Source organism: Ceratotherium simum, chromosome 34 (genome assembly GCF_057802395.1).
Source record: "Ceratotherium simum simum isolate JZ-2026a chromosome 34, ASM5780239v1, whole genome shotgun sequence".
Taxonomy (NCBI): domain Eukaryota; kingdom Metazoa; phylum Chordata; class Mammalia; order Perissodactyla; family Rhinocerotidae; genus Ceratotherium; species Ceratotherium simum.
The window spans coordinates 5991570-6003003 of NC_141933.1; the positions used below are offsets into that span (position 1 = coordinate 5991570).

Sequence of the window (11434 nt, forward strand, 5' to 3'; positions counted from 1 at the left end):
GTTGTGCCCACAGTCCTTGGATAGGACCCCATTCATCTGTTTCACCTTTTCCTGCGCTGCAGACAAATGTCCCTGCCGAGGAGAGGGCTGGCCCTTTAGTCTCTCTCCTGTCACCTCCTTCAGCTTGGTGTCTTCCTCCACCCGCAATGAGGAAATTTTCTCAATTCCTCATCACTGACAGCTCTCAGGGCTTGGTCTACGGGAGCCGGAGGGGCCTAGTCTTGGGGTGGGGAGAATACCCCAGTCATAGCCCTCTCTCTCATCCCCTTCTCTGATCACCTTCAGAGGCAGGACAAAGTTGGAGGGGTGACTGGACTCCCTCCGCCTGAGCTGAGAACAAAGGATGGATCCGACAGGATGGGTCAGGTTATGCCGCAGTTACAAACAACTGGAAACTGCCAGCACTGGAAAACCCCAGGGTCACTGCTCACCCTCACCATGTCCATCACACACTAACAGGGGCTCTGCTCCACGTCATCCTGGCTCAGGGACCAGGCTGCCAGAGCCAGTCGTGGCAGGCAGAGGACAGCACTGGGGTTTCCTAAACCGATTCACCCACCCTGCCCACAGCCCAGACCAGAACATGTCATGTACCCCCCCCCGACTGCAAGGGGGACAGGGAACTGCCATTTCCTCATATGTCACTGGTGAACAGCAGAAAAAAGTCCTTGCAAAGTGGGCTGCCCTCAGCTGCCCCAGCGCCCTGTGCTCCAGAAGAGCCTGGTCCAGGCCCCCTTGTCCTTTGTCACAGCAGCAAAATCCATTGTGTGTGCATTTAATGCGCCTAGCGGGTCTCCTGTCCGTTTATGCCATTTTCAATCTGCTGTGATCACGAACAATGACACGATGAATGACCTCATCTGTGCCTCAGTTCACACATCAGCAAGTTACTTAAACTTCCTGTGACTCGGTTTCCTCATCCATAAATAGGGGTAAGAGTAGGATGAACGCCTACTCAAGGTACTTGGGTCCTTACTATAAGGCAGGCAGTACACTCAGGCGTGCAGCCTGACACCTGACACGGACCAGGTACTCAACAAGCATCAGCAATGACTGTTGTCGTTATTTGCAAGTGCAAATAATGATTCAAAAAACACTTATTTACAAAGTAGGCAGTTCAAGGATACGTGCCTTTTCAGCTTCGATCCACATTTCCTCAATCCAAACTCCTCCCACTGGCAATGTCTATTCTAGCCTCTACCAGTTCCCCAGGGAGCGCCTGGCACTGCTCCCAGCTGGGGGCTCCCCGAGGGGGTTCCTGCATTCCACCCTAATGCTCGGGGTCGTGACTGCTCTGACACCACAAACGGCCCCAAAGGGGGCCTCTGAGATATGAGACGGCTGCAGGGATTCCTCTGCCAACCCACCACCCCTGCAGCGTGTGGCAGAAGGCCTCCTCCTTGGCCCTCTAGCGACATTTCCCGGAAGGTGTCAACTTACTGAGTCCTTTCAGAATGAGGCTGACCTCCTGAGGGGTTCCCCTATGTAGGGATCCCCCTCTGCTAGGCAAAAATCCCCAGAGAAGTGTTTGCTCCTCCAGGCTGCACCATGGGGGCCTCCCATGGCTCCTCCCCTCTGGCCAGCCCTAGGAGCCCCCAGAGTCCTGACCTGCTAGCACCCCAATGCCTCTGCTTTGCCTGGGCCTCTCATTGCTGTGGACAGGCCAGCGCCAGCTCACCCAGGCTGCACTGTTCTCTTTGCCAGACTCCATCCTTTGGCAACCCAGATGGTGAGGTGGCAAGAGAGCCACCTGGGTCATCCAGTGTGGCTCATATGCCCTCAGTGGCTGAACAGAAGAGCGTCTGACCCTGCCCGGCCCAACCTGGGCTGCTCTGAGCTACTCGGCTCCTGCCCACACCCCCCTCACCAGGGGCCCCTCAGCTCCCGCTGTCCTGACTGGGGCCCTCTGGCAGCTGGCCTGCTGGGACCAGAAAGCATGTTTAGAAAAGTGAGCCTTTTCTCTCTCTCTCGACTGCGGGGACCTCCAGGACAGGGACCATGGTTATTATTTCTTTTTCTGTTTCTTTTTATCTTCTCTTCCAGTTTCTAGACTTCAGTAAACACAGGCTAGGTTGAAGGCTCCGGGAAGACACTCCGATTGTGTTTTAGGACTTCAAGTACCCTAGCCAGCTGCCCTGTCCCTCCTGAGTCTGACAGCTGAGGATCCCAAAGTCCCCTCCCCAGGAAACTCAATAATGCTCGCAGCAGTGCTTCTCTCTCAGAAATTTTATTGGTCCTGCGGAAAGGGAGGCAGGCAGCACCTAGGCAGGGGGCTGCCCTCATTGTTTCCCATTGCCATTGATGGGGCGGTTCACATGCTCGGGGGAGGCCAGGAAGGCCTTGAGCTTGGGCCGGGCGCTCAGGCGGGTCACGTAGGCCGAGAGCAGGGGGAAGGAGTCCAGGCAGCTGGGGGCCAGGACCTGGTGAATCAGCAGCAAGTCCAGCAGGTTGTAGTCGGCGAAGGAGATCTGCAGGGCAGGGGGCCGGGGACTCAGCAGGTGGGAACCGACCAGGGGACAGGGGGAGGGGGCACAGAGAGCCCGAGCCGTTCCCTAGGTCTGCCCAGCTTTGCTGAACACACGGCTCAAGTGCTCTCTCTGCGCCTGTTTCCCATCTGTAAGAAAGAGGGCGGTGCAGGACAGGACCCGACACTCACCTGGCTGCCCACAATGAAGGCCTGGCCCCCCTGGTTCTGGGACAGCAGGGTCTCAAAAGGCTTCAGGTGCCCGGGCAGTGCCTTCACATAGTCCTCCTTGCCCGCCTCCTGCCAGGAAGGTGCCACCGCGCATCATTCTCCTGACCCTCACACTGCTGCCCAGCGCAGCCCAGCCCCTGCCCCTGCCTTTGCCCCTGCCCTGTGACGGCCCCTCCTGTCTGCCCCATCTCAGTGAATCACCACCACCCTGGGCTGGAGCCCCAGTGCTCCCCTGCTCACTGCCCAACCCAAGCTATTGCCACATCCTGTCCATTGCAGCTGCTGATTCTTCTCTACTCCATCCCCGCCTTTCCATTCCTGCTACGATCTCTCACCAGACTACTACAAAAACCTTGGAGGATCCTTCTCGACCTCAAGTTTGGACACCGCCCTGCTTAAGACTCCTTGACGGCTCCCCACTGCTGTCAGGAGAGTTCAAGCCAGCCAGTTCAAGGCCTTAAGGACCTGGGCCTGCTGCCCCTCCACCTCCATCTCGTGACTCTCCCTCTCTCTCATGTGCATGCACACACATGCATGCGCACGCGCACACACCCACACACGCCCTGCCTCTGCACAATTGGTCCGAGATCCCCGAATGTCCTCCGTGTCTGCATACTTTGTGCACCTGAAAGTGCCAGCACCCCCTATACATCCTCCTACACCTGTTCCCAGAAGGCCCTCCCGACCTCCCCCAGCCGAGGGGATCGGGAGTCCTCTGGCCCACGTCTCCCGTCCTTGCACTGTTCTACCAACCAGTGCCCCTGACTCGACTGGGTCCCTCCCCCAGGCAATGAGGCTTCGGGTTGTGTCTCGTCCATGTTGGCTGCTGGCCCCCAGCACAGAGCCCTACCCAGCCCAGACACCCTGACTGAGGCAGGGGTCAGCCAGAGCCACGGGAGGAGTGACGGGCGAGAGTACGGGTTACCGTTTTCTGTGCTCGTCCCTGGTGCCCACCCCCAGTGCCCAGGCTCACGTAGTTGGTGTAGATGAGAGTCACATATTTGCAGCGGAGATCCTCCACGCCGTCATTCACCACATCCACCAAGGCTGCCTCCCGCTGGTCCTTGCCATACAGCCCTGGGGGTCGGGAGAGCAGACAGCATGACTGGGCGCCTGACATGAAACTCTCTGTTGATCCGCTGCCACGCCACGTGGCTGCCTTCGGGCCACAGCCAGGGAAGAAGATGTGGACAGAAGGAAGGGACAGTCCTGACCCACAGTAGGTGCTCAGAACTCAGTGGGAGGCAGACTCAGGCCTGACCCTGGACAAGTTATAACCTCCACTCCACAGGGTTGCTGGAAGCCTGATTTAAACACATGAGACTCACAGGGCTGGGGCAATGAGCAGATGCTTAGGAACGCTGGCTGTGGCTCACCCACCCCTGCCCTGCGCTGGGCCGCTTGCGACCTCAGTACTCACCGAGGGAGCGGCCCAGGTGTCGCAGGATGGCATTGGACTGGTACAGGGTGAGGTCTCCATCCTGGAACTTGGGGAGCTGCCCGTAGAGCTGGGGGTAGTGCAGCATGGTGAGAAGTGCTGAGCTCGGCTGCCTCCTCACCCTAGTTTTGCCCCCCAAGTGCAGCCTCTGACCCCCATCTGGGCACAGTCACTCACACAGGAGGCCTTGAGTGGGCCCTGCAGCCAGGTCTCCATGGTCACCGCCTCCTCCTTCCAGCTCTGGCCCTGGTCAGCCAGCAGCATGCGCATGGCCTCGCAGCGCCCTGGGGGAGGGGAGGCAGGGGTGTGGGGACTCCTCCCGTGATCTCACGGCATCCTGGGGAGGGGACCAGCCATAGCCAGGAGGTTGGATACTCCAGCCTCAGGAGCTCAGGGATACAGGGAAGGAGGCCCGGGCTAGTAGCCACGTGATGGAGGAGTAAGTGGGGGTTGGGGTCTCCCTCAGACGGGTGAGGGGCGTGGGCTGCAGGCCCCAACCTCTGCCTCCCCTCCTTCCCAGTCATAGGCCCCTACCTCGAACAGGGAAGTAGATGATGGTATAAGGCGGCACTAGAGGGACAAAAGAAAAGTCTGTTAGGAGTCTGGGAGAAGAGCATCACGGGGAGATTTACCCACCTGTCCTCCTGGGGTCCCATTCCCTGCTCTGGGCGCTCCGGGCCCCCAGGAGCCGGTCTCTGTGCTGGGGGCGCCGCGCCCCGTCCAGAGCCTCAACCCCGCAATGATGGCGTCCTGAGTCCCCTGGATCCGTCCCGGCGCTGGGGGGTGGGGGGCGCGATGAAGGGGGCAGCGCGGGGGGGGGGGCGGGATGAGGGGAGCAGCGCGGGGGGCGCGGGATGAGGCGGGCAGCGCCTCCTAGGAGCCCCGGCCCGACGCTGAGGGCAGCGCTCCGAGCCCCCCGGAGGCCCGGCGGCGCGGACTCACTGGTTGCGGTGCACACGTTGACGCGGACGGAGGCAGCGGCGGCACACCTCTTGCAGGCCTGGCGCCTCGAGCCTTATAAGGGTGGTCCCGCCCCGCGCGCCCCACTCCGCCCCCAGTGCTGAGTCACCGCGCTGGCTCCGGACTGTAGCCCCGCCTCCTCCGCCTGCCCACCCGGCCCCCGGCCGCGCCCCCGGCCCCCATCACCCCCGCGGTCGAGCCCCTCCCAGCCCGCCGGGCCCCGACCTGCGCCCCTCGAGGATTTGCCCAACATCCCCCTGGGGCTGGTGGATTCGCGGCAGAGGCTGGGATGGGGGTTCTAGAATCTTCCAGAAGCCTTAGGGTCCGCCCAGTCCACGCCCTTTCCATGCTTGAATTGCAGACCTCAGAGGCCCAACTCTTTGCATGCAGATACTTTTCCCTCCAGACAAAGGACACAATAGACGCTGCACAAAGACGGGCACACCCGCCTGCCCGGCACACAGACACACACACATGCAAACTCACACTCCTAGTTGAGTTTCGCATACCCATCAGCAGCCGGCTCTGTTCTTGTCATAGTCAGGCACCCCGATGCTTACCATTTTTCTGTAATTACCTCAATTCTTCAGCTGAAATTCGCTCACTTTAAAATGGAACCTGTTTCACTTTCTTTCATTCTAAGTGGAAACGGGCACCACTTGTCATAAGTAGAAAGTCACCATAAAAATGACGAGAACAATATGGCTTTTTAAATCTACCTGAACAAAGGGACACTGGACCCTCCCTTTTCAAAAGTAACATTAGCGAGTGTTGGGTGTTTCTGGCACAATAGCACCAAACCGAACTGTGTCCCTTTGTGCATCAGGATTGAGGACAATAGCAAACGGTTTGAGGACGAGCTTCAATGCTGTTTAACCCTGTCTGTCTGCCTTGGAACTGCTTTCCAGAATTTCAGGCCCTACTCCGTGTGGACAGATTTTTGGGACCCTCTCTCTGGTCTAACAGGCGAATCTAGGAGGCAAATGGCACAGGCTTTAAGTCAGTGCAATAACATCCGTGCTGTCCTGTGAAGCAGCCGTGCATGCCATCCTCAGCCTGGGTCAAGTGACCTTTCCACCCCACACCTCATGACCAAAGACGCCAGCTGGACAGATCCTCAGCAGGAAGAGATAAAGCATACCGCGCTCTCAAGTTTCCCAGCTGCATTTCTTAGAGATTGAGGGACTAATTAACGACCCTGGTCCTTGCCTCCCTTCACACATAGATAACATCAGAATCTCTGAACTTGTTTGATGTCTAACCAAGGAATTCTTGTTTATGTCACCTTCAATGTAGAGTCTAGAGAAAAGCCCTGATGTCCTCTATCCCTTTTTTTGAAATCTAGCTGTAAGATTTTTCTCTTTTCCTCTTCCCTGCACGTGCACCGTTTGTGACAGAGATGTAAGCTGCACTTACACTCACACAGCTCGGAGCACTTCCATCAGAGCGCCCTGTTGGACTGTTTCCCCAGGGTTCGAACTCCTCACGCTGGTTATTGAATAAACCCCCTTCACTAACATCACCGAGACTCTTTATTGCAGTCTGCAAATTGGTGACCACGCAGGGACCCAGAGAGACTGCCTGAGACCACCTGGGACATCGAGAGGACCCAGTGCTGTGGTACCAGCAGGGCCCTTTGCACCCAACAGGCTCCCCGGAGCTCCAGCTGAGGCAGGGTAAGTCCTTCCTGGGCCTTAGATCTCCTGATTAATGATTGAAGGTCCTTGAGTTTATTCAATTGTTTGTAATTGTCCAGGTGGGACGGGTTATCCTCTGTGTTCGCAGAGAAGGGAATTACAAACTTGGTGCTCAGATTTTCTGGCTTTTTGAGCCAAGGGAAGTAAGACAGGATAGATGGCGGCTAATGTCGGAGTTTTCTCCTTTTGGCTCTCTTGAGAATCAGAAACTGGTTCAGCTTGCCAAAACCAAAACTATTTGATTAGGTCTCTGGGTGACCAGGGGCCAAGCAGAGGTGTCTGAGATCAATTCTCAAGACACGTAGCAGTCCCATAGGGGACTCCAAACCACATAATTAAGTAATTTGGCTCTCCTGGGGATGCACTATAAGGTTGATCACCAGTGCTCTGAGCCCCTACGATTGTGTTAGATAATCGGCAGGAGAACCAAGGCACTTAAGTAGGTTGAACCGACTCATTGGTGACACTTTGAGGAGCTATGCCGGTAAACAGCACACTTCTGATCCACCACTGTAAATCACTTGTTTGACTTACTGAACCAGAATGGGAAACAAAACATCAAAATCTGGTAACTGTGGGACATCTGACAGCCAGCCACCAGCTAGTACTCTGGTCAATTTCATGTTGAACTTTCGTTTCAGATAAGTGCACCTTAAGGGTCACCCTTAAAAGAGAGGATTCAAAACCTCTCAGAAACAGTGGAATGAATTCTTTGATTGTTATGCAGAAACTTCTAAAAGACAAAATGACTTCAAAAACCACTCTAAAAAAGATCCTTACAAAAAAAAAGAGAAAAGAATCTTCAGGAAAAATTTTTAACCATCTGTGTGGATGGACCTGGAGGGTATTATGTTAAGCGAAATAAGCTAGAGAGAGAAAGACAAACACCACATGATTTCGCTCATATGTGGAATGTAAACCAACACATGGACAGAGAGAACTGTTTGGTGGTTACCAGGGGCAAGGGGGTGGGGTGGGCACAAGGGGTGAGGGGAGGCATTTATATGGTAACTGACAAACAATAATGTACAACTAAAATTTCACAATGTTATAAACTATTAAGACATCAATAAAAAAAGCACACACAAAAAATTTTTAGCCATCTGAGCAAATAAACTTAATTTAATTCATCTGCCATAAAAACAATTTGGATGCAACTATTCTTTTGAGTTTCGTACCTGAGACATGGGTAAAATTTTAAAGATCTCTGTTTGTGTCTACCTGTATGTAAGTCTCTCTCTATTTGTCTGCCTCCAGATGGTATAATTTCTAAAGGAGCTCTATTTAATTGGCTTGAAGTAGGCGCTTATATAAATTATTTCTAAATGTAATAGAAATTAACCCAAATGTCTTTCAAGTTAACATGATATAAAGTGATCTTTGATAAATGAAAGCTTGTTTAAGTTGTTGGTTTAATTAAAATAGACATGTTTTCAGAATTACCAACATTGGATATGATACAAACATGTTATTTCTGTAACAAAATTTGTCAGTAAAAAATAACTTAGACTAATAGCTGATTTTGTCTAATGTCTCATGAGGTTTTTGTAGGCAATCTAAATATAATTATTGGGAACAAGTAAACGAAATGGTTGTGAAAGGATAAAAGTGTTGGGGGTGAACTTTTTAATAATAATTACGTGTTATGGTATGTGTACTTAAAATACCTTCAAAACCTTTTGGTGACTTGAAACCTGATGAGTTTTGCTAAATTAAGTTAAATGATAAAAATTTGTTGAGTATCTAGGTCATGTCCACATAAGATAAAATGTGAAAATTAATTACTAGGCATAAATTTGTCTGCCTTTGGCTTCTTATTTCAGAGGAACTGGAATATGCTTGGGTTTATTGATGAACGTGTTTTGTGCCACACTGGGAAATTTCCTATGAGAAATTACATGTTTCTAGAAAGTCTGTATTCAAGAAAAGTAAGGTGTTTTTTTTTCAGTAAAGAAGGTATAAGTAATAGAGATATTTTTGTTTATTTTGTTAAGAAAGACAAATTTGTCCTAAAGTACTAGGGGGAAAAAAAAAAGGAAAGAAGGCATGGGACAAATTCTGAATGTAAAAAGCAAGTGACAGAAGGTTTGTGGAAGTAAAAACCCAAGGAAAGAGTTTTGTACATGGTCAAGTTGGCTAAGATTAAAATGAATTTAATTATGTGAATAAGTTTTAATATCAAAAGTAAGCTGGTACAAAATTAGAATTAGGCTTTCTCTCCCTTAAAAGAATAGTCTTCAACTTTTGGTCTGTTGTGGATAAAGAGGTTATAAAAGGTTTTTTCTTTACCTCTGAGTAAGTCTACTTAAAAGACAGAAAATCAGTGTTTTGTTAAAATAATTTCCTATGTTCAAAAAGACTGAGGTCTCTCTATTAAGGTCTTTTTTTTGCTTTTTTGCCTTTGACATCTTCTGTTGTCATCTTGATTGAATGGATAACTAAGCATTGTTTCCTATTTGACCAAGTGTTTTAGGACCTTTTGATATTTTTGACAAACTTCCTCCCAAATTAAAGTCTTTCTTTTGACTTAAAAAGGACCTTTAAAAATTTCCAATTGGCCCTGGGGTTTCTCAAAGAATTTATTCTCTCTTTCTATAAAGAGGGAAATATTAAACCAATCAGACTCATTTGGTATGTTAAATTACATGCAAAGCATTGTCAAATAACTGATGACAAACCCTCTTAGGTTATATTACATAAGTAAATGTTAGTAATATAAGTGTTTTAAAAATTATATAACATTCCTAAAATTGTGATCTGTCCTGGTTATCAGTCATAATTCTAGTTATTATCTTAAAACATTATATGTCACAGAAATAACCAAGTTTCTTTGTCAGTTGCCATTTTTAAGTCTTTTGTCATCTATAGATAATTATTGTTTTACTCTGATGCTTTTGCAAATATGTTTCATCTTCAGAGAAATTCACGAAAAGGACTCTGGCACTTACTGTAAAATACAAGTCTCTGATAAACCTTCAGATCATAAAACTGAACTAAGTTAAAAAATTACAGAACCATAATGGAGAAACTGATGGCTTCATAACTGCTACCAAAAACAATTGAGGGGATTTTTTTTAATTTATTTTATTTTTTATTTTTTTTAATTTTATTTATTTGTTTTTTCCCCCAAAGCCCCAGTAGATAGTTGTATGTCATAGCTCCACATCCTTCCAGTTGCTGTATGTGGGACGTGGCCTCAGCATGGCCAGAGAAGCGGTGCGTTGGTGCGCGCCCGGGATCCAAACCCGGACCGCCAGCAGCGGAGCACGAGCACTTAACCGCTAAGCCGCGGGGCCGGCCCAAAGTTTTTTTGTTTTTTTTTTTGTGAGGAAGATCAGCCCTGAGCTAACATCTGCCAATCCTCCTCTTTTTGCTGAGGAAGACTGGCCCTGGGCTAACATTCATGCCCATCTTCCTCTACTTTATATGGGACGCCGCCACAGCATGGCTTGACAAGCAGTGCATCGGTGCACGCCCAGGATCCGAACTGGCGAACCCAGGGCCGCCGCAGCAGAGTGCATGCACTTAACTGCTTGTGCCACCGGGCCAGCCCCCGAGGGGATTTTTTTTAAACTGACTAGTTACTGCAGGAACTAGGTGCCTAACTTTTCACTCATTGCTCAACCTTTTATATATATTACTTAAATCTGACCAGTCTGATTTGATTAAATGAACACCAGAAGGAGAAAAAACCATAAACACCTTAAATTCTGTCTTGGCTCAGGCACCGACATTAGTTAACTAATTTCACCTTGCCATTTTCTCTCTTTGTACATGAAGCTAAAGGAAATGCTTAGGTGTATTAATTCAAGAACATGATGATCAACATCGACCTATAAGATATTACAGTCAGCAGTTAACCTCGGTAGCAAAGGGACTTCCACTGCATATGAAGGCTATTTCAGCAATAGCTCGCTTGTGCAAGGCTACTAAAGAAATGATGATGAGGTCTCCTTTAACTGCTTATGCTCCTCATTCAGTTAAAGCCTGTTAAATTCTCATCACACTCAACATTGTTCTGCAAGTCAATTAACTTCTTATGAAATTGTTTTACTGTCTCCTAATCTAACTTTACTTAGGTGTAACCGGTTAAATCCTCCTGCCTTGCTCCTAGATGATGCCAAATCAATGACATTTGATCATGACTGTATAAAATTAACTGATCAACTTTTGACCCCTAGGGATGATTTACGTGAAAGTCCTCTAACTAATGCTGACCTTATATTATTCTCAGATGGCTCATACTTGCGAGGACCTACCAGGAAATATGAAGCTGGAAATACTGTGGTTTCTCCAATCTCCATTCTTGAAAGAGCTCCCTTGCCTGGCGCTCACTCAGCGCAACAAGCGAAACTTGTTGCACTGACTAGAGCCAGTCCTTTGACTAAAGGAAACTGCAAATATTTTTACTGACAATAGATATATATTTGGAATAGCCCATGATTTGGGGGTGCTCTAAAAACAAAGGTTTTTTTTTTTAACCTCTACTGGACAACATATTAAAAATGGAAAACAAATGGCTGCTTTGTTACAAGCTGTTTTACTCCCTAAGAAATTGGCAATAATAAAAGTACAAGATCACTCCAAGGTGGACACTTTAGAAACCAAACAAAACAGCAAGTTAGCAGATCAGGCAGCTAAGGA

General features: G+C 49.6%; 1 protein-coding gene across 2 annotated transcripts; it reads right to left on the reverse strand.

The window, feature by feature from the left end:
- Nucleotides 1–2211: 2211 nt before the first annotated feature.
- LOC101407897 (glutathione S-transferase P) lies at nt 2212–5149 on the reverse strand. Of its 2 annotated transcripts, XM_087422548.1 has the most exons (7): nt 5076–5149; nt 4668–4703; nt 4311–4417; nt 4116–4203; nt 3669–3772; nt 2657–2764; nt 2212–2468 (listed from the first exon to the last, which is right to left on the reverse strand). In XM_087422548.1, coding segments are annotated over exons 1-7 (633 nt in total). In that variant the 5' UTR covers nt 5077–5149; the 3' UTR covers nt 2212–2279. The 2 variants fall into 2 exon arrangements, with proteins under 2 accessions (XP_087278674.1, XP_014648557.1); XM_014793071.2 differs by lacking the exons at nt 4668–4703; nt 5076–5149 and adding an exon at nt 4770–4856.
- Nucleotides 5150–11434: the final 6285 nt, after the last annotated feature.